This window comes from Ascochyta rabiei, chromosome 1, assembly GCF_004011695.2.
Source record: "Ascochyta rabiei chromosome 1, complete sequence".
NCBI lineage: Eukaryota > Fungi > Ascomycota > Dothideomycetes > Pleosporales > Didymellaceae > Ascochyta > Ascochyta rabiei.
In genome coordinates, this window is record NC_082405.1 from 726,410 (window position 1) to 751,684 (window position 25,275).

The following is a 25,275-nucleotide window of genomic DNA, read 5'->3' on the forward strand; positions in this document are numbered from 1 at the left end:
CATTGACGTCTGAGGATGACAGGAGTCCACTACCGCGGCATAGAAGAGAAGAAAGAGGAAGACGGTCCGCCTGGGAACGATGTTTGAGAAGGGTGCGAATGACCTATCGGAGCCTCTCAATTCCTCTCAAGGAGGAGAGCCGGCGACCTTCACCATTCTCTGGCGACTTTTAGTGAGCACAGACCATGGGCCAGGACTACGACGCCCGCTCTGTGGCGAGTCAGACGTTCTGCGGACACTCTAGGGCCGCCAGGCGTCGGGAAGACTCGGAGTCTGTCGCCGCGAACACTCGAGAGGAGCCTTCCGCGGTGGCAGAGTCCACAATTCCATGGCTTCTCGCCCATACGAATGACACATGAAGCTGCCACGCCGGTGCTGGTCATCGAGACGAGGCCGCAAAACCCTGGCCGCGGCTGGACTAACCTCACACCGTCCATTCACAGGGCTGCCGAAGGATTCCATCAGGCATCAAGAGGCATTTTCGGCTCGTCCAAGCGCTATCGCGGCGTAACATACGATGCGGATATTACGGACATTACGGCTGGCTACGCCTTGTGCGTGCTCTCTTGGTGTCACAGAACGGGTCTCGGACTCTTCAGCGAGAATCTGCACGCAGGGCAAGGTCCGAGTCACCGCCAGGACACGAGCATGTCCATCTGCATCTGCATCTGCAATCGTACGCTTCCGCGAGCCCAGTTGGTCTCCTCTGCAGAATGGATGCTCTGCTGTTTGCGATGCGCCGTGCGAGCACGAGACGCGCATGCATTATTGCGCGAAGTTTCTGGCAGTGGACCAACCCGCTAGAAGACCGATGATCCGAAGAAGAACCTTGCCAACCCTGTGCTGTGCGACAAAAATGGGCGTTGCGTTTGTGAACAAGCATGGAAAGGGGTCAAATGGCACCACAGCCCGTCCGGAAGTTCCGAGCCAACTCGGGGCGAGCATTCTCACGTTCTCGTCGACATGTCACACAGAAGTCCCAGAAGTGATGTATATTCAAACTTCAGGCGCATCGGAGGCAGACAAAGCTAAAAAATAATCCTGGAGAGCGGTAGGGCTCCCGCTCCGACAGTCGCTGATCTCCCTAAATTCTTCCGGGCTTGCGGAGTGGGGAAGCCTAGGGCGGAGTGATGCATCCACATAGTCAGCGAGAAAATAAGTCGGAAACCAGCAGACGTGCGATGCAACCTAACCGATGAACGACAGCTGAACGACAGCTACACGGCAGCTGGACGGGAGCAGGACGGGAGCTGGACGGGAGCAGGACGGGAGCAGGACGGGAGCTGGACGACAAGAGCACGCGATCAGCTGCGCATATTCACGCATGTTCGTTGCAGCCTTGCGGCCATCTCACACGAAAAGCACTGCAGTGTGCGGCGCATAGACTTCTCAGCCCTCCCCCACAGTGTGAAGTCTGAAGACCCTTCCGAGGACCCTTCTAGGAAGCTGGAGTGGAGCAGAGGCTGACGATACCATGTCAGGTCCGATCGCGACAGTTGCAGCCCAGCTCCTACGCAGTCGGAGTTGGAGAAGAGCAGAACGTCGGGGGAAGGTCACTGACGTCTGCAGAGTGTTTCGTTCGTCAGAGTGATGGGTGTTGGAGGACGCTGCTCTCGAGCACCGCACAATACTACTGCATCTCCAGACAAGACTCTGCGTTCCAATCCGGAGAGGTAGCCTGTTATGCTGACTAGAGTTGCTGCGAACCGCTGTCAACTGTCAACCGTCAACTGTCCCGATGCTGCCGACGTTTCGTTGACTTGCTTGGCCTGGGGAATGAGCGTCTGGGCATGGAGAAAGCGCGTGGGGACTTCGCTTAACAGCTTCTCGAAATTGGCTTGGCTTGGCACAGCCACCGTCACCAGCCACCGATGACGTGCGGGGAAGCTCCTGCCTGGCTCGCTAAAGCTTGCTTGCAGCTACGAGCGCCAGAGCGTCATGATGATCGTGTTGTAGCACGCGCTTGCGGTTGCCTGATGTCGAACGGATGGGTCTGGTGAGCAGCTCTCCCACCGCAACACCACCAATTCCTGCAACATGTCGTCCTGCTTTGGTTTCCGTGGACGCAGCGATGACCAGCAGCCGCTGCTGCCCCAGTACCGCGATGACACGACCCTACAGGTGCGTGTGCAGTACACCAAACCAATGAACACGTTCTGACATGTGCACAGAGGGAGCTCCACCAGAAGCTGCACTCTTACCAGATGATCCGTGCTCTTGGAAAAGGCTTCATGCCATCCAACGAGCAGCTCATCATCAACCTTCGAACGCTCCTTGCTGCCGACATCCTCAACCCTGACAACCCAGAGCTGAGCGATTCTGGGCGCCTGCTCGTCAAGTTCACCAAACAATGGCTTCACCAGTTCATCGACTTGTTGCTGCACAAGAACAGCGAAGACCAGATCCAGGACTTCCTGTGGTACTTGTCCAAGGCTCGCGTTGAGGTCGACGTAGCAGACATCGCCCGAAGTGCCACTCGCTCCAAGGCCAAGGCCGACACGTTTGCAGGTCCGTCTGGTTGAGCGATTGCGAATAGCACCACTGACATGTCCACAGCCTATCAAAGCCTCCAAACCGTTGGCTCGCTGTTGCTCACGAACTCGGACTTCCGCATCTTCTTGTCAGACCTCAACACGGTTGGCCGAGAGGTCTTCAAGGACACCGCTTTCACAATCTCGGATGTTGCAAAGGAAGTCGGCAAGAAGGTCGAGCCTTCTGAGGCAGAGCAAAAGGCACTGAAAGAGCCGGGCGCAGATGCTGGTAACGGCAAGGCTGTCTCGTCCGAGGAATTGAATGGCGAGGTCACCGAGGTTGCCAAAGCGGTAGGCTCAGGCGTAGTCGAGGTGGCCCAAGAGACCGGCAACAGCATTGTCGACAAGCTCCAGGGTGCTGAAGGCGACTCGCTGTCGTACAGGTTGAAGAAGACTGTCACAAACCTCCGTCAGAAGCGTGACTACTCCGACTCGGTCTCCACTCTGTCTCTGCTCCTACAAAGATACGCCAGGACCTATTCCCGCATGGCCGAGGAGGCTGTGGGTACTGTTCAGAACGATGTCGACACCAACCGGGAAATGGACAAGGCCGTGAAGAACTTCTGGTTGCTCATGAGTTCGTTTGGCGACCGCAACGAGTGGAAGGAGCTCGAGACTCGCTTCCACAAACTGCTGGAGCACTCCAAGCGAGACCCTGCCTTTGAGGACCTTCTCATGGACATCGGCAACTCTCTACAGAAGCTATTGACGGATCCAGATTTCTTCGACCACGTGGATGAGAAATTTCAGGAACTTCGCAAGAAGTCGAGCAGTGTAGGTAATGAATCCTCGCTCCGCAAGGATGTAGATGCCTTCTTTGAGCAGGCTCAGAGGACATTCGCAGCCGTAACACGTGACGAGGACGTTGCGAAGCTCATCAGTTCGACCTTCCGCATCTGGAGCATACTGTCACCGCAGCACAGCTACACCAACACCGAGCTGATTCAGGATGCCATCAACGTTTTTGTCCCGCTCATCATCTCGGCGATTCAGTACGTTCCCATTCCACGTCTCGAGGTCTCCACACCCGAGATCGATCTTCTTTTGGAGAACCTGATCATCGAGCCTGGAAAGACGATCAACCACACGTCCTTCCTCCCCTTCCGCTTCAAGGTTGAGACATACAACGACTTCGAGCTGCGCAAGGCTCGCTTCCGCGTTGCTTCCAAGGCAACATCCAAGTTCACTATCAAGATCGATGGACTCTCATTCCGCGCCGATGAGATTGGTTTCCTTCTGCGAGCCCACTCCGGTTTGTTGCGTCTGGCAGACGAAGGTATCGCGTCATTTCAGATGGATGAGCGTGGCCTGGACATTCATCTCGATGTCGAGATTGGCAAAGAAAGACAGGAACAGATCCTCACACTGCGCGCTGTTCGTGTTAACATCCACAAGCTGAGCTACACCCTGCGCAAGTCCAAGTTCAGCTTCTTTGGCTGGATCCTGAAGCCGTTGCTTCGTCCTGTCATCCGCAAGGTGATGGAGATGCAGCTGGCGAAGGGTATTGCCGATGCCATCCACTCTGCCAACCGCGAGCTTCTGTTCGCGCGCGAGAGGCTTAGGGCCACGCGCATCTCGGACCCTGACGATCTGAGGACGTTCTTCAAGGCTGTTCTGACCCGTTTGACGCCAGAGGATGACCCCGACCTGTATACTCGTGTTGGTGTTGCGGCGCCCGGCAAGGGTGTCTTCGCTGGCAAGTACGCACCTGGCAGTGTCGTCAAGCTTTGGGAAGAAGAAGGTCGCCGCGCGACCGAGAGAATCGACGACTGGGATGAGGGTGGCTGGAGGAATGATGTCTTCGACATGCACACGCAGATGCTTTCCTAATCACGAGTGGGTCATGCCTCTTCCTTTCGAACAGAGTTCTTCGTTTTAGGGTTGTGGGGTTTGAACGTTGCCAGAACGGGGTCCGCTTTCATGCATGATACCTCAGATTGTAGTATATTCAGCAAGCGTACACGTAAATGATAGTTATGATTGCGAAGCTTGACGTTTCCATGGCTGAAATTCAGACCGCCAATAAATGAACGACATTGCAAGTGCTTGGAGTGCTGAGGTGTGTGGAACGGAGAAAGAGATTGATATAAAGAAGCTGTACATTCAACAGAAATAGATACGCCTGCAGACCCCCCCCCCCCCCCCCACCATGACCAGAAACGCCAATAACAAGTCTACACCCTCATATACGCGCGCTACTTCAGTATACTGTCCCCCGCGCGTCTCCTATCCTTTTTCAACGGACTAAACGCGAACGCCTCCTCACTCAACATGCCAAACCCGCCGCTAATCGGCCTGCTCACTTTCCCCAAAACACTCTTGCCGAGCGCCCTCGCAGCAAACAAACCCTTCCCGCTCCCCATACCCAGCCCGACAGGTTTCGGTTGCGACGAAGAAGGAGCGACAGCGTCGTCGTCGTCGTCGTCATCGAACAGCGCCTTGCTGGTCGCGGCGCCGAGCTTGCGCTTCTTCTTCTTCTTGGTCTCGGCGGTGGGCTCTTCGGTGAAGTTGGCAAAGGACATGAGAGATTTGCGGGGGTTCTGTTTGGCGGCGGCGAGTTTTTTGGTCTTGAGCGTTGGGCCTGCGTCGGCGGCGTCGTTGAGGGGGATTTTCTGAGCCGCCGGGTTTTCCGAGTCCGAGGTTTGCGATGCGTCGGGTGCTTCTTCGCTGACGGCGGCGAGGACGGTGGAGAGGGCTGTCTTCTTGCGCGGTTTGGGGTTGGCTTTTACTGAGGCGGTTGGCACGAGAGGGTTGGCTTTTAGTTTGGGGGCTTTGATTGGCGCTGTGTCAACTTCGGCGTCTTCGTCTTCTTCGGCAATGGGCGAGCCTGGCGCTACGGAACCGGTGCGATTGAGGAAGGGGGTTAGTGAGAAGGTGGATGTGTCGCCCATGGCGGACACGGAGGTGCCGCGCTTGAAGCGCTTCGCTGGCACGTCTCCGGGCGTTCCTAGGTTTGTCTCTGGCTCGACAGATGCTGCGACGCGCTTGCGGATGTTCTTAGCAGCCTTCGTCGTCTCGGCAGCCGACTTTGAGGGTGGTGCGGTTTGTGCCCTTTCTACCTTCTCGAGCTGGGCTTCCTTCTCCTTCAGCTTCTCCTTCGTGGTTCGGAGTTTCTCGCGGAAAGCGCTCAGTTTTTCGTCGAGCACGGTATTGCGGCCCTGGAGCTCGGCTAGAGTCTTGGTGTACTCCTTCTCTTGCTTCTTACGCTCACGCTTCTCTTCCTCGAGCTCCTCCTGCGCATTGCCAGTTTGACCCGTCTGCTGAGAGTTCTTCTTGGCTGCCTTCTCTTCCTTGTGACGCGCTTTCTTCTCCAGCTCAAGTTCCTCGCGAAGACGTTCAACCTCTGCACTCTCAGAACTGGCATTCTTGAGCGCCTTCTCTGCCTTGATGCGCAGAGCTTTTTCATGATCTAGCTCTTGACGAAGCTCTTGTAGTGCGGCGTCGTTTGCATCGTCACGCTTGCTCGCTTTTGTATCCTTCTTGGCAAGCTTCTCAAGTTTAGCCTCGAGCTTCTCGGTCGCCCGCTGCTGCGACTCTAGGTCCGCCTGCACCTTCTCGACAGCCTTCTCAGCCTTTGCGACTGCTGCTTCTGCCTTGATGCGATCTTTCTTCTCTGTGGCCAGCTCGTTGCGAACCTCCTCCAGCTCGTTGCGCAAGTCGTCGTCCTGCTCCATTTTCTTTCCCTGCTTCGAGATGGTTCGGGCGGATGTTCGCTTCTCGTTTTCGAGCTCGACTTGTAGTGTGGTAAATTGGCGCTGTAAGGAAAGCTTCTCGGACAGTAGGCCTTGGTTCGATTCGACCTGCGCGCGCAAGTGCTCGACTTCGGGACGCAGGGACGAGATCTCGCGGGATAGTGCGAGCTTTTCGGAGAGGATCTTGTTGGAGTCGGACGTGACGTTTTCCATAGCCTTGAGTTCGGCCTGGCGGGTGTGAGCAACGATCAGGGAGCGGCTGAGGCCGGTGCGCCTACCTTGAGGTTTGCAATCTCGCGCGACTGGGTGCGAATCTGATTCTGCGCCGCTTCGCCTTCAGCTTTCTGTTCGTCGAGGTTCAGGAGCGCATCATCCAGAGCATGTTCGAGTTCGTCTGCGCGGGCCTGTTCTTCCTCAAGCTGCTCATGCAGGTCGCTGTTGTCGCCCTCGAGAAGGCACTGGCGGACTCGCAGCTTCCGGATGTCCTCGTCTTTTACCACAGCTTCGACGGAATGCTTGCTTCGTGCAAGGCTCAATTCCAGGTTGGCGCTGCGCAGCGAGTGTTGGAGCTGCAGGTTGCAATGTTAGTGTGTGTGTTTACAGGAGTGCAACACGGAGTAAGCACAGGGTCTCGCTAGGCTCCACTTTTTGCTTACGTCTTTGATCTCGTAGCTGTTGTCTATGTCCGAATCCACAGCGACGGCCATGGTACTATGACTATTCAAAAATGCAGGGAGTGTCGTAGGTGCAAGGTGGGAGAGATCAGTCTGGAGGGGCGACGCGACGCGGTAAACAAAACACCCGTGGATGGGCGGGAGATGGGTCAGAACACCAACATTCAGCACAGGCAAGATATTGACTGTCTTCGATGATAATGAGCACACGCAGAGACTAGGCGCAGCTAAAGCTATCCAACCAATAATTCGACGATTTCCAGCATGTTTCATCGCAGCTTCGAGGTGTTCACTTCATAGTCCTCCACATCCCTGCAGTCTTGGCGCGCATTACCGCATGCCGGAGGCCACGTTAAGCATCGTCGACCTCACCAGCAGCTCTCCCCTAAGCTTCACCCCGCCACAACCACATTTCCTGCCGACACAATGCGGTGGTTCCAGGTTCTCACGGCCTCGTTGCTGCCCTTTACAGCTCTTGCAGCTAAGAAGACGGGCGACAAGTACACGGACGCCCGCGCCAAATCCCTCGAGATCGGACGTCCGCTCAAGCTTGATGACGGCGGTTACGCATCGTTGACCAAGGGCCAGAGGGACTTCTCGGTCGCCGTACTCCTGACTGCTCTGGAGACACGATTTGCCTGCGTGCTTTGCAGAGAGTTCCAGCCTGAGTGGGACCTGCTGGGCAAGACCTGGATCAAGGGCGACAAGGAGGGAAAGACAAGGACGCTCTTTGGAACACTCGACTTTATAGACGGAAAGAACACCTTCCAGTCGGTAGGGATCTACGCGCTTCTGTCTTAGCGACATCAGATAGCTAACTTTGAACAGCTCCAACTCAAGACAGCGCCCGTCCTCCTCTTCTTCCCGCCTACCGTCGGCCCCAACGCAAAGGTCGACGCCCAGCCAGTCCGCTACGACTTTACTTCTGGGTATGCATTTCTCGCCCTCCTCTCTCAGTCCGCCCACTAACACCTTACAGCTCCCAATCCGCTGAGCAGATCCACGCCTGGGTCTCCCGCCACCTCCCCGCCGATGTTCCTAAGCCTAAGATATCGCGCCCCATCAACTGGGTCAAGATCATCTCCGTCACCACTGCCGTTCTCGGAGGAATCACCGTTATCGCCATCGCCTCACCCTACATCCTCCCTCTCCTGCAGAACCGCAACCTCTGGGCGGCCTTCTCTCTCATCACCGTCCTGCTCTTCACGTCTGGCCACATGTTCAACCACATTCGCAAGACGCCCTACGTCCAGGGCAACGGCAAGGGCGGTATCAGCTACTTTGCCGGTGGGTTCAGCAACCAGTTCGGCCTCGAGTCGCAGATCGTTGCTGCCATCTACGGTGTTTTGGCGTTTGCGACAATATCGCTCGCGATCAAGGTGCCCAGGATTGCCGACTCGAGAACTCAGCAGTTTGCTGTCTTCTTGTGGAGTGGTGTGTTGCTCTGCATGTACAGCTTCCTGCTTAGCGTGTTCAGGCAGAAGAACGGCGGGTACCAATTCTGGCTGCCTCCTTTCTAGACGGTCTGAATACGGGGTAAGGGCGGAGAGTTGTCGAGGTCAAGTGCTTTGTTGGGCCTCGGAGGAGGAACAAGAAGAAGAAGAACAACAAGAAGAAGAAGTGGCACTAGCATGTTGCATCGGTTGCTGGACGCTCGACATGGCTTGAGTCGAGCAGACTTGCAGCAAAAGGCGTTCTGGATGCACCTAAGGATGAAAACGAAGCACCGAAACCAGCAATTTGCCATATATCATCAATTCATACTTTTCCCCACTTCACGGTAGCCCCCACGTTATGTGCACGAAGCCTACACAGCAGTCGAGTGTCATACTTACTGCTTGCCCTCGTAGTCTCTCGCCCACACACTCTTGAACTTCTCCTTGTCCACTGCAAATTCGAGCAGGAAGTCCCGCTCCAGATCGTGCGTCCTCCGCCCCAGCAGCACCAAGCTGTGCAACGGCGCGCCCAAGTCGGCCTCGGTGAGCTGCTCCAGAGTGCCAGCGACAATCTTCTCGTCTGCAGCGCCAACACGCGCAACACCGACCGCCAGCGACTCCCGGCTGTAGACGCCCTCCTTTTTGACATCCTCCTCAATCTCCAGCATCTGCTGCGCACACTGCGCGACCGTCATGTAGCGCGGGGGCTCATAGATCTTGCGGCCCCTTGCCATGTTCTCCAGACTCTGCTCCTTGACCTTGATATCGAGGAGGACCAGGGTGTGCAGGCCGATGGTGACGTTCTCGGCGATGCGGTCGTAGAAGGACGCGGGCTTCCAGTTGTCGAGGAAGAAGACCATGGACACGGTCTGTCCGAAGTTGTACAGCTGCAGGCCCGTCGTGCCGATGCTGGTCAGGATCGAGGCGTTGGGGACGCTGCGCGTGGGGATGGAGAGCTCGCGCGCGCGCAGCACAAGGTCGGTGTGTGTTGTTGCTCTGCATGGTGGGTTAGCCGTCACAGATACACAACGCGGTAACAGTGTATGTCAAGGAAGACTCACCCGAACGGATCGCCCACGACGAGAAACGCAACGTCGACTTTGTCTGCGTCGGCGAGGATGTCGTCGCTGGATGACTCGACCATCTCGCGGTCGGCAATGATTACTTCACGCCCATAAAACGACTCCTACTGCGTGATGATTAGCCGTGTTCTTTGCCTGCGACTTTCCCCTTCCTCTGTGCCTGAGCCAACTCACAAGCACTTCCTTGTCGACCAGTAGCACCGCCGTGTACGCCTCGAGGTAGACGCGCTCGGCCTTCTTGACAATCTCAAGGCCGCGGACAGTAATGTCGCGTTCGTCTGCAAGACCGAGTCCCACGAGGTACAACATGGCTGCGAATTCGTTGTGTTTTGCGTGCGAGCAAAGAGTTGAGCTGTGTTGGTGACGGTGGTGGTGGGGGGGGACTTTTTACGATTTTCAAATGCTTTCCGCTTTCGCGGGGCTGCGTCCCGTCTGGTTGCGCATAGGGCTGAGCCGAGCAGGGGTTCGGTCGCGCTAGTGGGACCCTCAAACCGTATTGCGCTGCGTGCCTGCGACCGACGTCCCATCCACCAACTTGCGCTTGAGTTTGTGCTTCGACTGAAGAGACGGAGATAGTGTGGGTGTCACGTGGAGCTGTGTTTTGGTTGTTCTTACCTGCAACGGTTTGTGCGCATCGTGAGGACAGGCTGGGCTCTAGCGCATATACCCGCCGCTGTACACTGGCCTCTACACCCACGTAACGGACACCATGGCGGACAAGGATAAGATGGCGAAGTACCGGACGGAGATCCAACAGGCAAGTGATCTTTTTGTTCCATCAGATGCTTTTTGGACTTCTGCGTTTGCTTTTCGCTCTTGGAAATCTCGCGTGTCCATCTCCTTGTCTCGTCTCTAGCACCTTGCAGTGGGATCTTGCATATTGCAGACCTACCTTCTCCACAAGATGTGAGATACACAGCATCTCTCGAGTCTATCGCTTCTTTTCTCTCATGCAGTCCTTATTATCAAAGTCTCTGGTTCATATCATCTTCTCTTCCTCTGCTTCCTCACCTTACACTACCTTCATAGCCTCTTTCCACAAAGCAATTCAGCATCGTCGCCAATTAACATTACCCAGATGATGTTTGTCTCCGGCGAAACCGGCGAGCCCTCTCCAGAGACAACCACCCTGATCGAGTCCATAGTACAAGACCAAGTCCAACACATGCTGCGCGAATGCACATCACTCGCAACCCGCCGAGGCTCCAAGTCCATTTCCACCGACGACCTATTCATGCTGATCCGGCACGACCGAGCTAAGATCTCGCGCCTGCGCCACTTCCTGCAATGGAAGGACGTTCGCCGCTCCGTCAAAGACAGCGACGACAAAGGCGGCGACGCCGGTGCCGACGTCGGCACAGGCGACGCTGACCTTGCCGCAGGCGTCATGGGCGGGGGCACATCAGGCCCAGGACCCGAAGCGGGCAAGAAGGCGAAGCGAGCCAAAGTCGATCTGGTGTGGGACGTGCATTCCTTCTTCACCGAGTTCCCCCCGCTAAAAGACGACGTGGAAGACGAAGAGGAAGAAGAAATGAACTTTGCAACACTCCAACGACTGAAGAATGCAGACGAGCGCACCAAGAACATGACGCGCGAGGAATATGTCCACTGGTCCGACTGCCGACAAGCATCCTTCACGTACCGCAAGGGCAAGCGGTTCAAAGAATGGGCAGGCTTCGGCCTCATCACCGACAGCAAGCCCAGCGACGACATCATCGACATCCTGGGCTTCCTGACGTTTGAAATCGTCCAGACGCTGACCGAGGAGGCGCTGAAAGTAAAGGACGCAGAGGACGCCTTCAAGAAGAGCTCCGGCGGCGAGCAGAACAGACTCAAGCGGAAGAGAGAGAGGGGTCTGTTTGACCCCCCCGAGGAGGCTAGGGAACCCGTTCAGCCCGCTCATGTCCAGGAGGGTTATCGCAGGCTGCAGAGGGGGAATAATAAGTCTAGGGCTATGTTGAACTTCACGCGGAACGTGCATCGCGCTGCGCTGAAATTGGTACGTTTGTCAGATGGAACTCTGGGCCACGACAACAACAAAAACAACAATTACTACAGCATGCAAGTGCTAACAGGATGCAGATCTGAAGTCAGCTGGAGTGTGTGGCGGGCGTTATTTGTTCTTATTTTGATACGCAAGGAGGATCGGCGTCTGGGTCTACTTGATATCCATGAGCTGGGAACATGGCGTATGGCGTTGCATGATCTGCCTCTGAGGCGTCATCGCTTTCCGAAGTGGCACTTGTGATTTTTGAGATGTGTGTTCATGTCAAGCTGGAGAGGAGAGCCGAGGTCAGGGTTGAGCTAGTGGCAAACGCAAACGCAGTTGAGCAAGACATGAATTCATCAAAACGACTTGGACACGTGAAAGAAGATGAACTCCAAGATTGACCACTCGTTTCTACTATGCCGATGCATCCTATATCCCTTTTTCATGGACATTCATAAGCATCGGGAGTTCAGAAGAGGCAGCCTTGTCAGTCGGGTATGCAGCATGGAGAAAAGTGCTCGTTTGCAACCCAGACGTACATGAAACATGACCGCATATGCCGAGATAGAAAGGAGATATACGCCCTCCTTTAACCCTGAAAAGACCCACGCCGGATGTTTGTCATGTCGTCCGTTTACTCCTCGTCGCCCAGCTGAGCAGCGCGCTTCTGCTGCACACGCTCCTGCCTCCTCTCCCTCGCGGCCTTAGTCTTCGCACGCTTGGCATCCATCTCCTCCTTGATGGCCCGGTCGCGGGCCTTCTCAGCCTTGGCCTTGTGGATCTGCGCTGAGTGTCAGTAGCCGGGCGCTGAGCGGGGGATGACACAGTCATGATGTCATGTCGAGAGTCGACGTACGTGCTCAACGAGGGCACGCTTGTGCTTGAAGGTGTTACCCTTGGAGAGGTGGTACAGCTCGTGGTAGAGGTGCTTGTCGATCTTTCCAGCGGCACGGTACTTGACCAATAGACGGCGGAGGACACGGAGACGGCGCATCCAGAGGATTTGGCTGTGAATCCGTGTCAGCAAGTGTTCCATGTGCGTCTGCTCACCGCACTTTGCTATATGGTGTCCTTCATATCGTGTGCGGCGGGCTTATCGAGGTGGCATACCTGGGCATACGGGCGTCGGCGGTACCCTTCCTCTTACCGAAACCACGGTGACGACCAATGCGACGGGCGGCGTTCAGCTCACGGGCACGGGCGCGCGAGTGCATGGTGACGGGCTTGCGGATGATGAGGCCATCCTGGACGAGCTTGCGGATGGTCTGGCGAGAGTTGGCGTTGGCAATCTCGCTGGTCTCGTTGGGGTCGAGCCAGATCTTGCGCTTGCCGCAGCCGACAACGGAGGCCGCAAGGCGCTTCTGCGTGCGGAGGTTGACCCTGTGAGAAACGTCCGTCAGTATTCTGCTCTCGTGTGCTGTTGCAGGCGGCGTGAAGGGAGATTGTGCAAAGAGGGGTTCGCCACTTCGCGAGGTGCTCTGCGAGCAGCACCGCGAGGCGGGGAGGTCGTGGGATAATCGCAATTGCTTCTCGATCGATGGATAGTGTGTCTGCGGCCGGGTTCCTTACATTTTCGATGATGTTGTCGACGGTGGTCGTTGGTGAGCTGCGGGTTAGTACGTGACAAAGGGTTGTTCAGTGTGGGCAGCTCCTCGCTTACGAAAATGAAGAGCCAAGCCGCGCTAACCAAGCCGCTCCGTTTCCCCTCACGTGCAACATCATTCATTCATCATATACACTCCGAAACAAAGTTATTTGGCGCAGCATTGGTGCCCTTGCTGATCATCAAGATTGCGAGTCTCTTTCAGTGGCTCAATGCAGCCTGCGAAGTGTGTGCACAGTCGCATGCAGTACGCATTCAACGCAGTACGCTGCTGAAGCCCGTTCGATTGACATTGCACACTTCGAGCAGGACTGTGCCAAGCTTGTTGCGCAATATTCTGTCTGTTTCAGTGCATCCTGGTCTGCCTGCAGACATCGCTATTGTCGCCGTTTCACACGTTAGTGCATCATGTGCTCAAAGTGACTCATTCCAGATCGTCGCAGGCCAAGCTCTTATCGAGAGCCGCCGCGGAAGCTGTTTGCAACAGTGGCGATGAGATCTTAGGAAGACTGCACCTCGCAGCAAACCACACCGTGTATATATGCATTCTGATGTTGTGTTCTTATATGTACTGTCTTCTACTCATCGCCCCCCAACGTTTATTGCAACTTGAGATCCTCTTCACTCAACACGCCGTACAGCTTTTCGATCTCCTGTCCAATGATACCAAGGTCGTATGCAAGCTGTGCAGTTACCAATGCTGTATGGTATGTCAGTAGGCTGCTTCAGTATTGGAGTGTGGTTTTGTGACTCACCATAAGCATACAACAGCTCATAGTCCTCATCCTTGGCTATGACCTTGCCGAGTCCAGTCTGCCTGAAATCGAATACTTTCGCAAGAAGTCGATCTCTGGTGTGCTCGACGTTTGGCAGAACATCATTCAATGGATATGCAAGCTTCATGGACGACGCCATCACTGCATATTGTCAGTACTTGAAGCGCAGAGCATGCATGACGAATGATCTTACCAGAGAACAAGTGACTGATTCGCCAACTCAGCTCAGTCCATTCCTTCTTTGTATACTTCAACACCTCTTTCTCTCCTTCAGATGCCTTGAGGTCTTTCAATATGATGACGTTCATAGCGTGCATGCTGTCGAGTATGCGGCTTGTGGCGCCCAAGATGACCTTGAAACTCTTGGTGGGAAACGGACCTCTGAGCTCGAATTCGAATGTGGCAGCGGTACAAAGCGTCTCCAAGTGACTGAGGAAACGTCGCAATTCAAGCTCTTCGCGTTCGCTCATGTAAGAGTGTGGTTTGTGGGTGTCGCCTAGGTTGGCTTCGAGGAGCGTCTTGAGCGGACCGCGCTTCCAGATCAATCCCATCTTCAGCCACAGCAGGGACGTACCCTTCTTGAGTTTACGTCGTGCTGAGATAGGCCAGATGAGCCTAGTGACAACGATGCCCCATATGCACCCAACCATAACGGCTACCACACGATGCAGTACGATCTCCCAGATCTCAGGGGAAATACCGCCTTCGTCACTGTCATCTTCATCCTCGTCTTTGACAGAGAGGGAGTAGGCATATAGCGCAGACAGGTTGTATGTGAGTAGGATGAATCGACCCATGGGCCCTTTGCCTTTGCCAACAATAATATAGAAGCAAAGAAGGGAGACGAGCCAGCCGAAAAAGCCTAGAAGGTAGGGACTCTCATCAGCCACAATCCAGGCAACGATAGCGTAGACAGCTCCAAGGCAGGTACCGAAGAAACGCTGGAACCCGGTCGTGTTAGAGGCACCGATGGTCATAGAGCACACCAGCATATAAGACAGAAGGCCCCATTCGCCACGCCAGTGGCCATACAATTCTCGTGTTGGCTGTATGAACGACCACATGGCGTACAGAACAGCACCGATTCCGACTTTCACGGCGTATTTCAGATCGTCTCTCCTAAAAACAGACAGTGCGACCCAGGTGCGATATGACAGCGGTTGCTCTTTCTCAGACTTGTAAGGGTCACCACGCGTAGACCTGCGGTAGATGGGATTGTGGATTTCATGCGAACCACCTGGTGTCTGGTTGGTACCCTCATCAATCAGACTCGAGTTCTCTATATACCGTCAGTACAGTTCGACATGATGAGACACCATGTCTTACCAGTGTCTTCGCTGCTTGATCGCTTGTTCTTGCGTCCTCTCTGCCAGAATCTGAGCCACGACCAGCTCCTTCGTCGTGGGTAACGGTTGACGTTCGTTTTCAGCTCTTCAAGCACATCCAGGAAAACAACCATGTCTTCGGCGAAGTTCTCCAACGAAGAACTGAAATAGCCACAGCTTGCTGCGACCTCTTCGAAATCAGCCGCTACTGCTGCGCTCGAGGTCTTGGAAGGTATCTTGGTCTTGTAGACAACATCAAGAGCTTCGCGTTTAGCGTTGGAGAACAGTGCCTTTGCATCCACAAGGCTGTGTCGAAAGTGTTCATTGATGGTCATATTGTACTCCGGCCCCGGTCCAAAAGGAAGCTCTGAGAGCACTTCGCCCAGGGTATATGTGAGTGATTTCTGTAACGTTAGCACAATGTTGCATTCAAGGAAAACAATCTTACCATTGGCGGCCCCAAGTGTGCGATGAATACAGAGAACATATCAGCGGGTGTCAGGTTAGACTGCACGAAGCTTGGCAATCTGGAGAGGTTGCCTTGTTGAGTCGACTCATCATCTGAAACATCAGCTGAAGGTTGCATAGAAGTATCACCAGTAGTAGGCTCAGGTAGCTCATCGATGGACGCCAGGATGCTCGTACGTCTTTCTGTATGGCTGAGACTTGGGGAATTCAACTGGGGCGGGCTTTGCGACAAAGTATGCTCGGAGAAGATGGATGAAGCGACGGTGCCGTTTGCATGCACACCGTCCGACGGAGTGCCAACGTTCGTGTTGGACTGGGCAAGCAGTGTAAACTGCGTTTCTGCCGCACTCCTCAGCCCACCGATGCTCTGGATCAGCTTCTCGAGGCACTTCACAAGTCGCGCGCTGATCTTGTACTCTTGCTCAGTACCCAGTACGTAGTGTTCGAACTTGGCTTCTCCCAGGTTCTTCACGAGTGTTTTGTATGTCGACTGGCTTTTATTCGATGTCTTGACAAAAGACTCGTTCCTCAAGTCTTGCTCGGCGCCGGAGAGAAAGCTTCGGGCGATGGCATTAAGGTTCTCAGCCATTGCATCGGTCGACTGAATGAACGTGTTTCGGTATTCGGTTCGCGCTGATGTTGGTCGCACCAGAAGAGCGACTGCCGCAGATGCTGTACATCCCATAATGATCATCTTCAGCACTTGCCAGATCTTCACGTAGGAGAAAGTTGCATTCTGCACAGCACCTTCTTTAGTCAGTACCGTGATCAACGCAAGTGAAGTCAAGGAGCAGGCCACATTGACAAGGGGGCTGCCCAATTTATGCTTGGTCCAACCCACAAGGCCCAGACCAGCTCCGCAGAACACGATAAGCACAATCACATGCCCGATGATGAGATGGTGCTGGTATCCAAACCAGGCAGATACAGCCATGCTGGAAAATGACACAAAAGCAGCATACGTGAAGGCAGCGAATGCCAGTATGACAGCTTCGATCATGCTGCCAGCCGACCGTGCTGGATGGAAGTAGACTGTGATGGTGGCGACCATATGCTTTCCATCGTTCTTGCCAAGTAAACCGGCGATTTGAGGGACAAAGGTAGCCAGAGAGCCCAATATGTATGCCAACGAGCATTTCAATATGCCAACTCCGGTGGGGGACGTTGCATATGCAATGGCTTGCCACATCCTGGACTTGAAGTCCTCCCAAAGCCTCTCCATCCTCCCCAAGTCTGCATGTCGTGCAGGGTCGAATTGTCCCGGCGCAAGCAAGAACTCGGTGGACTCGGTATTGCGGTGGGACGATCGTCGAAGAGTGAAGCTTCGTTTGACGCGCTCGCCGGTCTTCGGTTGTATCATTGTCACTGACCGTAGCTATGGCATTTTGTAAGCTTATTGCCTAGAACAGATGCGGCGCGAGTGTGAAAAGCGCTTACGCTGGGCCGCAGGTAGCGGCGTTCCGCCGGGGTCTGTAAGGTCTCACTCATGGTGAGGTCTCAAATGCGCAGTATCGGCGTGGTTGCTCTGAACATCGTAGGAAGGGTTAGGGAACGACGTCCTGTGTGGCGCTGCTGTGATGCCCAGATGCTTCCAACCCAAGCGCAACCGTGAACCCTGCACATGTCCAGGCTGACTGACGTCGACTGCAGCTTAGCCGCGACATATGGACTTGGACGCAATACCCACGCGTCATGGCAATCCGCTTTTCGATTTATTTTGTTCACGCCCAGTTTTATTGGAAAATACAACAAGCAACATGCCTGTTTCAAACAGCAGTTAGATACTAAAGTCGCGAACGCGTTGGTGGGGCTCGGTGCTCATTGGTTGACTACCCGTAGCGTTTAGCCGTCCAAGAGCGCATTCGAGCTCCATTCTACTCTTCTTACCCCGACCGACAGATTCCGGTGAAACCAGCAAGGAACTCGACAATGGAAGACTTTGGAGAGAATGACGAGATGGCAGCCATGATGGGGTTCTCATCCTTTGGAGCAAAGAAGCGGAAGTTCGACCAAGCAAATTCGCCCAAGGCCCAAGATGGATACAGCGCCAGCGGTGCCAATTCGACCGAGCTGGGAGTGCGGACTAAAGCTTCAAGCGATGAACAGCAAGGCAGCGAGGATCCTCTCGGTGCTGTGTCTTCTGTGCAACAAACGCCAAAGCCACCCGCACCAGCCAGTGGACTTGCAAGCTTCCTAGCTCGTGGCCAAGCATTGCCAGAAAAACCAACTAAGCCTACACGGTTTCCGCGGGAAGCCCCAACTGAGGCCGATCCATCAGCTTCGGAGACAGTTTCTTTCGGTGGACCTTCCATCTCCCGAGGCGAGCTTAATACTCTCAAGTTCGGCATCAAGAATGAGAGTGGTGATGCAGCCTACTTCTTGCCCAGCTTCGTCGAAGACCCATGGGAAAGGTTGCTTTCGAATCGATGAAAGTGAGTGCAATAAGTCATCTAAGCCCTCGGGTTCTGACGTCCCACAGTGTAGCTCACTGAACAGCGAGAAATCCGACGACAACATCGACAATGTTCGACCTACTAGGCGCAAGTTCTGAGAACCTTTGATCGCAACAAGCACCATAAATGTGGGCATCTGGCATCTGCGAACGTCTTGCACCTGTTGGCTTTAAGTGTTTCCTCTCATAGTAACCAGAAATTATGCAATCACACACCACGGGGGTCAGAGCTGAGGTAGAGCAGTACTTTCCAGGTGCGATACACCAGATAACCAGCATATTCAAGAGGCGGGAGAACCACCATCATCTTCCGCATGGAGAGCAGGGCAGTGGTCATATGAGACCTACCGGCAAAGCCACCTCCTGGTAACGTTGGAGATCGGGTGGCACCTCTATGTCAGTTGAAAGAGTCTAGGAAATTCGAACGTATTCTCATGAGCGGTGGTAATCTCAGCCGTTCCCGCTGTCAAGAAGCAGGCTTGTTTGCATCCAGAGAACATAGCCGTGTCAGCAATACACGCCTTGGTCGCCGAGGTCTCGGAACAATGTTTACTGCCTGACTGCATGCATCTGTTCTGTGATTCCCATCATCCCGGGAACACATCTGTAGCACAATCCATCAGCCTCGCGCAATTTGTTTGGCGGTTAGTTCCTGCATGGCATCCGCTTGAACGACGGTCATGGCATCCCTTTATGATCCATTTGCTGGCTCCACTTCAGCCATTCGTACGACAATGGCTCAGGTGGCTTACCATGTGCAGCTCACATGGCTTTTGGTGACAGTTGTGACACCGGACCGCACCCTTTCTGACACCGAAACTATAGTCTTGTACACATGCTCAGTGAATGTGGTGCTGAGTATCGCCTCAATCTCGAGATTTGTCAGAGAGCATGCAATCGACGGTTCCATTCTGAGTCTCGTCTCTACCGATGGGGCAAGGCTCGATGCAATCATCGTAAGCCAAAAAACGGTTCCGCGCATGCCAGGGGACTGCATCTATTGAAGGTCACATGGAGCTAAACAGGTACTGTTCACCGCCACTAACGTCGTTTTCGTTGATGCAATTGGGACGCGTCCGAAAGCCTAGTGAAGCGTCGTGCGATGGTAACGCAGGACAAGGGTCGACATCGTTCAGCCATCGGCGCGCCAAGTTCAGCCTGCATAGAGGCGTTGCACTCGCCAGTGTAGCCAATTGATTACACCTCATCATGTCCCAATTGCTGCCCAGCGAATGACGCACTGGGCAGATAGAGGGGCAAAGCCAGTGGGGCACTCGCCGGTCCGAAACATTTCTCGACGTCTTTCCACGACCACGATTGCCAAAGGCAATATGTTGCCCAACATTGAGGTTGTACGGCCGGCACGCGCAGTTCCTCCAATTTTCGGACGAACTGTGCCCCACTGTCGGTTTCCCTGCCTAAGCCGGAAATTTTCTCCACATGCCTCTTCCAGATTGCATGCTCGAAGGCGTTGGCGTGCTGTCGAGCCAACGCATCAACATGACAACACTTAGCTTGTCCATCAGGCATACTACCCATGCACCTACAGCATTCCGCAGGCGTTGCTTGTGCTGTGACATTGGTGTTCGCGTCTGCTGCGCTTACTCTGCCTGGCTGCCCTTGCCGACGGGCTGATGCCAGTCATCGACAAACGGCTCCCTTTGCCATCATCCGCCAATTCGCTCTGTCGAAGGTTCCTGTTGGTACGAGCTGAGCATCTTCTCCACTAGTCTTCTCTCTCCGGCCAATTGTATCCTACCTCAACTCAACTTGCCGCCGCAGCATCATGATCGGCTGTGGTCTACGGCTTGGAGGATCATTCCAGCCCAGTCTAAATGACGCTTCACCACCGGCTTCAGCGGGATCAACCTTCAGTGGACGTAAGATTATGCACCTCTATCACCACACGGGTGGGGTCACAAAGCATGAGCCGGCATGAGAGCTCAAGGGCATGTCCCGTTGACCGAAATGGTCACAACTGTAGGTATAAAAGGCGGCCATCGTGCGGAGGAGACGAGTTTTCTTTCTGTTCTTCTTTCACTCCCACAGTACTGGGCTTACTATTCACCAATCCTTTCGGTGCCACTATAAATTGAAGTCATTTGGACGCCTCAGATCAACTATACCAACAGATACCCTTAAGGTTCCGGACCAACCATCGCCCGTATCACATCGTCTTCCATAGACGTCGCTTCTTACTGTAGTACCATCATATCACGTTGCCATCATGTCTACAACACACGCCTACTATCCATCTTACCCTTCCACATCGTATCCCATCAATGTACCACAGAAGCCCGGCTACTACTATCCGCCTCAGCAGCATTTTGGCCGCATCTCAGCATCACCGCCAGAAGCCCCAGACAGTACAACTACTTCAGGCGTCCCATCTTACGAGGTCTCCGCGAGTTCGAGCCATTATGCCGGCAGTCACAGCGACTATGATTCCAGCAGTGGCGCCGCCAGCGTGGACTTGCTCGACTATATGGGCAACCGCCTGAATGGGTCGTTCGACCCCCTACCGCTGGACCGCAGTCTGGCGAAGCAGGCACAAACGTGAGTTTTTGAAAGCTTACCAGCGAGACGCTTCAATCTCAGATCCTAGGGGCTAACAAACGCGCAGATCTGGTGAACTGAACGCAAAACATCGCGAACTGCTCGAACTCCAAGCACTAGCCCAACGACGACTGGCTGGCGCACAAGCAAGCTTTTCTTCTGGTATGCGGGCAGCGAAAGAAGTTCAGAAAGATTTGCAGTGGACGCAGAAGCGCGTTGAGTAAGCATTGCCCTACTCAAAATTGACGAGTCCGACCTGACACCCAGAAAGTTCACTCAACAATCGCGCAGCACAAAAGTACCCAGACCAGTACAGGACTGCTCAACGTCGATACCCAGCACCTGTTGACTACTAGCGGATATCCGCAAAACGGCCGCATCGTACGGCACTGTTGATGACCTCGTACATACATACTTCACTTCTTTTTTGCAAACCGCAAAAGCGCTCGGCGGCATACTATCATTTCACGATTCCCATATGCTTTTTGCCATGGCTCAACACTTCACAATTACGAGTTGTTCATTTTTGTCTTTGGCGTTGAGAAGGAGCAACATGTCGTTCAACATTTCCGCTCCACTCCGCTCCACCCCTGCTTTAGCGCACACCACCACATTGCTTTTTAGGCTCAGATTATGTGATTCGGTACGGGCCGCTGCAGCAACAGGTACGGATCACTTTCTAGCGAGCGAATAGCGGCAGTTTGCAGACAGTCTGCCTAGACTGCGGGCGAAGTGCCAGGCGCTCGCTACAGAGTAACGGGCGTCTTGCTTGTGCAGAGCTATATGATGACTGTGGAGAGGAAAGCGTAGCTGAGTGGATCCTTGGTGGTTTCTTCTATCTTATCTAGGGCTGGCGTCACTTCTGGGGGAGGATGTCTCTATTATCAATACTCTTTGTTAATGTAACGGCATACACAACCCCCACAGCGGCTTCTCTCTTGACAAAAGAAGTGATTGTTTACGCCTCCCAGTAAGGGAAACTCTGTACATAAGTGACCAGGCTATTCTGGCTCCACTCCTGCATGAGCTTCCATGTGCCTCACATCAGCAGCTAACCAGTTCAAACATAGCCTCATGCAGTAGCACACGGTTACTGGAGCTTGGAAGTGGGTCGATACTGATGTGTGTTTGAGGTCTAGTCAATTTCAGGTGATGCCGTCATTCACATCAATTTATACAGCAAAAGTCTCATATTACCAGACCAACACCCACGAGCAGCACGAACACCATCTGAGCCGTTCAATTCGAGCACCAGATCGTCTTCCCCAGTCCCATGTTAACGCCTCCCATTTAGCCGACCCGGGGATCCACCAGTCGCGAGCCTGACTCCAAACATGCCGTTCTCAGGCACAGCATCTCCTCCCTGTTTCACGTAGCGAGACATCTGCAAGGCATCTCACGTTGACTCGTTCCCGTTCCTCCCATGCGGTCCCACGCTAACATCCCAGGCTGTGCAACCTCACGCACCTCGCCTCAGCGACCTTGAAAGAGCCGGGAACGGCGCAAAGCAGGGAGGCCCAAGTACCACCTTTCCGCTCACTCGTTGTGGCTGTCTAAACAGCCCACACACAGGGTTTGTGCACGAGAATGTTAATTTCCTTTGATGTCACGTTCGTGCGTTGCTGAGCTCGCCGAACTGTGGTTCGGATCGACACCAGGGTGGACGGGCGGTGCGACAGTGGCGTTGAGCGGTGGAGGTGTCAATGTGAGGTTATCAGGATGCTGTCTGACATTGACATGTTGGCGGCGGGAGAGGAGTTCAAGCGTGAGCGAGGTTGTGGCGTGACATGTTTGCCAGTTGCCGGGATGTTAGCTTCCTGGGGTATTCGAGTGAGCTCTGGATTTTGAAAAATGGCCTCAAGGTGTTGACGGACGATGTCTATTACGCGTTGAGCTCTAAATCTACGATTATACTCTGTTCGCAGCAATAGCTCGCGACATGACCCTTGCAAAGCGGCCAGGAACGTCCTGATCCTGCTTCGCCGTCTCAATTCCCGTAAGGATCTTCTTGATTCCGACCCCAATCTCTGTGCTTCCGGTGATCTCTTGGATCTCACTGATTGCACGTTGCTGGTCCCGGTCCGAGAACGCACCAGACTCCTGGAGGACATGTGCAAGCTCGGCCTGCGTGTTGACGTTCGGCACCGCAATCTCGGCATCGAAGCGGCTGAACAAGTCTAGCTGGGTGAGTACCGAGCGCTCGGTCGTGGTTGCGAAAATCAACAGGCGACGATCCTGGTAGGTTTGTGTTAGCTATAAATTCGGTGGCTTTTGGAGCCTGCTTACCTTGGGTGGCTGCTTCTCCAACAGGACCTTCAGCGCAACTAACACAGTGTTGCTAAACCGCGGTCCGATTGGCACCCAATCAACAAGCATTTCGATGTTGTCAATCACAATGACGCTGAGTGGGCTTTTGTACGCATCCCGGAAGACCTTGTCGAGCTGCTGTACCTTCTGCATCTCGCTAAACCCAACCATGTCTTCAGGTGACACAAGCTTGATGAACGGGAAGCCCGAGTCAATGGCCATCCTCGCGGCCACGGCTGTCTTACCACTTCCGGGTGGGCCGTGGAGCGCAACGGAGAGGATGGGTGTCGAACCAGGTTTCCTGACTTGGTTGATGTACAAGCGTCCTTCGTCCAGGATGTCTTTGATGAAAGGCGAGTAGTGAATAACACCACCACGAATACGCTTTCCGAGCTCCTCTTCCGCAACACCGAAAAGCGGCTTCACTTCGTCTAGTGCCTGCAAGAAGTCTTGTCGGTTCACCTTCATGTTCTCAACGTCAGGGTTGATGGCTGCCATTGTGCCAACTTTGATGTGTCGACTGAAGGCAAACGAAGAGGCGGCCTTTACCAGACCGTTGAGTTCGGCACCTGAGAAGTTCTTGGTAAGCTTAGCTAGCTCGTCGGTGTTGACGTCCGACTCTAGTATATCGTTCTTGCGCATCTTCGTCGTGTGAATCTTCAGAATCTGGGCTCGACCCTGTTCATCTGGCAGCGAAATCTCCATGTGTACTTCCAGACGTCCTGCTCGCAGAAGTGCTTCATCGATCATGTCCATTCGGTTGGTCATACCAATGAGCAGGATGTTGTTCAGCTGGTCTACACCATCCAGCTTCGAGAGCAACTGGTTGACAACACTGTCACCTACACCAGTGCCACCACCGCTGGATCCTCTCTGCTTGCAGACAGCGTCCAGTTCGTCGAAGATGATGATATGGAGGCCACTCTCGTCGCCCTTTTCCTTGTACTCTTTCTCGGCATCGGCAAAAAGCTTGCGGATGTTTTCCTCAGACTGACCGACATATTTGTTCAACACCTCGGGACCGTTGATAACCTTGGGTTCTCTAGCGTTCAACATCTTTCCAATCTGTCGGGCGATCAAAGTCTTTCCGGTACCTGGAGGACCGTAGAGGAGGATACCTCGGACGTGCTGAATGCCCAGCTTCTCTACTAGACCAGGAGGGAAGATACGAGAAGCAAAGGCTCTTCGGAAGATGGCGCTGAACTCTGTGTCCAAACCACCAATGCCCATGTCCTCGAACTTGAAGCCCGGCTGAATGATCGAGTTAGCAGCAGGCCGCCTGTTAGACGCCTTCAGCTTGATATCTGTTCGGGCATCCTTGAAGAAGTCGACCTGGGTGTGCGCGGTGAGGATACCTCGAGCTCTTGGGTCCGTCAAAGGTGGGGCAGACGTGTCTGACTTCTCCATAGAAAGATCCACAAGCTGCACTGTTCGTATCGACATTCGGAGAGGAATGTTCTTGACGTCCAACAGAAGCTGCTGGCCGGGCGCAAGAAGCTGGTTTTCAAAGTTCTTCTTGAACTGCGTCGCAAGCTCGTCTTGATCATAAGGAACATCCGTCGTCTTCCTAGCAGCAAAGCCGACCTCGACTTCGACCCCGCCTAAGTATGATTGCCCGCCAGCTTGGCTGAACGCGTCGTAGGGCTGTACGGTGACCATGTCCTGCGGGCCGAGCGTGATGCCTGCCCAGGTTCTCTGCGCATCAGTGAGACCGATCTCGCCAGGCTGGCAGCCTTGAGTGGGTCTTGCAGACAAGACATAATTGCCGTTTAGGAGAATGTAGATGTCGCTACCGTCAGGTGTCGGTGGGTAATCTTGCGGGGAGACTGCAACCCTTTTTGATATCAGTGAAGATCCTACAGTACGGCTTGTAGTACATACAAGTTGCCAAAGGCATATGCGTTGCCTCCAGGGCTCTTGATGGGGCGCAACTGTCGAGCAGAACCGCTGCCGCCCGGGGGTGCCCTGGCAGGCATGCGCTGCTGGGGGGCACCATAGCCCTGCTGTTGGCGATCATCATAACCTCCCATTCTTGAATCGTAGCCAGGTTGCGGGGGAGGTTGTCGAGGTTGCTGTTGCGGTGGTTGCCCGTAGCCGTCGTTTCGTGGCGGAGGCCGTGGAGAGCTTCCGGGAAGCCCTGGGAGCCTGTCGCGGTTGAACATGGTGCTCGTTTCAGTATCAAGAAACTAGGTCCACGCCAGATGTATAAATAGTCGAGTAGCCGCGGACACGTATGCGGAAGGAAAAGGCAACAGTATTGGGTGTGTTCTGCCCCGCTAAAGCAATTGGTGTCGTGTTGTAGGTCAAGAAACGTTGAACACGTTTTCCTAGGTTCGAAATAGGAGGATCTGAGCCTGGGCTTGATTGTATCCAAGATTTAAAT

At 54.2% G+C, this 25,275-nt stretch overlaps 10 protein-coding genes across 10 annotated transcripts, besides 5 other annotated features; 5 read left to right on the forward strand and 5 right to left on the reverse strand.

Moving 5' to 3' along the window:
• Positions 1–2,037: 2,037 nt before the first annotated feature.
• Positions 2,038–4,361, forward strand: EKO05_0000188 (uncharacterized protein; the record flags this gene model as incomplete). The annotated part of the gene is made up of 3 exons (XM_038936893.1): positions 2,038–2,121; positions 2,172–2,508; positions 2,557–4,361. The coding sequence occupies 3 exons, from the start codon at positions 2,038–2,040 to the stop codon at positions 4,359–4,361; spliced, it is 2,226 nt and encodes a 741-aa protein (XP_038802727.1).
• Positions 4,362–4,660: 299 nt separating this feature from the next.
• Positions 4,661–4,680: a tandem repeat.
• A 46-nt stretch (positions 4,681–4,726) lies between these two features.
• Positions 4,727–6,930, reverse strand: EKO05_0000189 (21S rRNA (uridine(2791)-2'-O)-methyltransferase; the record flags this gene model as incomplete). The annotated part of the gene is made up of 3 exons (XM_038936565.1): positions 4,727–6,451; positions 6,502–6,792; positions 6,880–6,930. The coding sequence occupies 3 exons, from the start codon at positions 6,928–6,930 to the stop codon at positions 4,727–4,729; spliced, it is 2,067 nt and encodes a 688-aa protein (XP_038802728.1).
• Positions 4,939–4,961: a tandem repeat.
• A 393-nt stretch (positions 6,931–7,323) lies between the features above and the next one.
• On the forward strand, positions 7,324–8,417 carry EKO05_0000190 (oligosaccharyl transferase subunit ost3/OST6; the record flags this gene model as incomplete). The annotated part of the gene is made up of 3 exons (XM_038936532.1): positions 7,324–7,671; positions 7,726–7,826; positions 7,877–8,417. The coding sequence occupies 3 exons, from the start codon at positions 7,324–7,326 to the stop codon at positions 8,415–8,417; spliced, it is 990 nt and encodes a 329-aa protein (XP_038802729.1).
• Positions 8,418–8,478: 61 nt separating this feature from the next.
• Positions 8,479–8,518: a tandem repeat.
• Positions 8,519–8,728: 210 nt separating this feature from the next.
• Positions 8,729–9,724, reverse strand: EKO05_0000191 (Diphthine methyl ester synthase; the record flags this gene model as incomplete). The annotated part of the gene is made up of 3 exons (XM_038936905.1): positions 8,729–9,329; positions 9,395–9,519; positions 9,590–9,724. The coding sequence occupies 3 exons, from the start codon at positions 9,722–9,724 to the stop codon at positions 8,729–8,731; spliced, it is 861 nt and encodes a 286-aa protein (XP_038802730.1).
• A 769-nt stretch (positions 9,725–10,493) lies between these two features.
• EKO05_0000192 (Transcription initiation protein spt3) lies at positions 10,494–11,503 on the forward strand (the record flags this gene model as incomplete). The annotated part of the gene is made up of 2 exons (XM_038936505.1): positions 10,494–11,414; positions 11,498–11,503. 2 exons carry the CDS (start codon positions 10,494–10,496, stop codon positions 11,501–11,503), a joined length of 927 nt encoding a protein of 308 aa, XP_038802731.1.
• Positions 10,915–10,946: a tandem repeat.
• Positions 11,443–11,475: a tandem repeat.
• Positions 11,504–12,039: 536 nt separating the features above from the next.
• EKO05_0000193 (60S ribosomal protein L19B) lies at positions 12,040–12,976 on the reverse strand (the record flags this gene model as incomplete). The annotated part of the gene is made up of 4 exons (XM_059635393.1): positions 12,040–12,186; positions 12,262–12,412; positions 12,516–12,785; positions 12,975–12,976. Coding segments are annotated over 4 exons (570 nt in total).
• Positions 12,977–13,607: 631 nt separating this feature from the next.
• On the reverse strand, positions 13,608–17,065 carry EKO05_0000194 (uncharacterized protein; the record flags this gene model as incomplete). The annotated part of the gene is made up of 6 exons (XM_038936820.2): positions 13,608–13,708; positions 13,764–13,925; positions 13,978–15,063; positions 15,111–15,513; positions 15,558–16,952; positions 17,015–17,065. 6 exons carry the CDS (start codon positions 17,063–17,065, stop codon positions 13,608–13,610), a joined length of 3,198 nt encoding a protein of 1,065 aa, XP_038802732.2.
• Positions 17,066–17,506: 441 nt separating this feature from the next.
• On the forward strand, positions 17,507–18,007 carry EKO05_0000195 (uncharacterized protein; the record flags this gene model as incomplete). The annotated part of the gene is made up of 1 exon (XM_038944634.1): positions 17,507–18,007. One exon carries the CDS (start codon positions 17,507–17,509, stop codon positions 18,005–18,007), a length of 501 nt encoding a protein of 166 aa, XP_038802733.1.
• A 2,249-nt stretch (positions 18,008–20,256) lies between these two features.
• On the forward strand, positions 20,257–20,941 carry EKO05_0000196 (uncharacterized protein; the record flags this gene model as incomplete). The annotated part of the gene is made up of 3 exons (XM_038936862.1): positions 20,257–20,585; positions 20,653–20,805; positions 20,857–20,941. 3 exons carry the CDS (start codon positions 20,257–20,259, stop codon positions 20,939–20,941), a joined length of 567 nt encoding a protein of 188 aa, XP_038802734.1.
• A 1,552-nt stretch (positions 20,942–22,493) lies between these two features.
• EKO05_0000197 (Vesicle-fusing ATPase) lies at positions 22,494–25,054 on the reverse strand (the record flags this gene model as incomplete). Its single annotated transcript, XM_038936374.1, has 3 exons — positions 22,494–22,820; positions 22,872–24,726; positions 24,774–25,054. 3 exons carry the CDS (start codon positions 25,052–25,054, stop codon positions 22,494–22,496), a joined length of 2,463 nt encoding a protein of 820 aa, XP_038802735.1.
• Between the last annotated feature and the right edge of the window lie 221 nt (positions 25,055–25,275).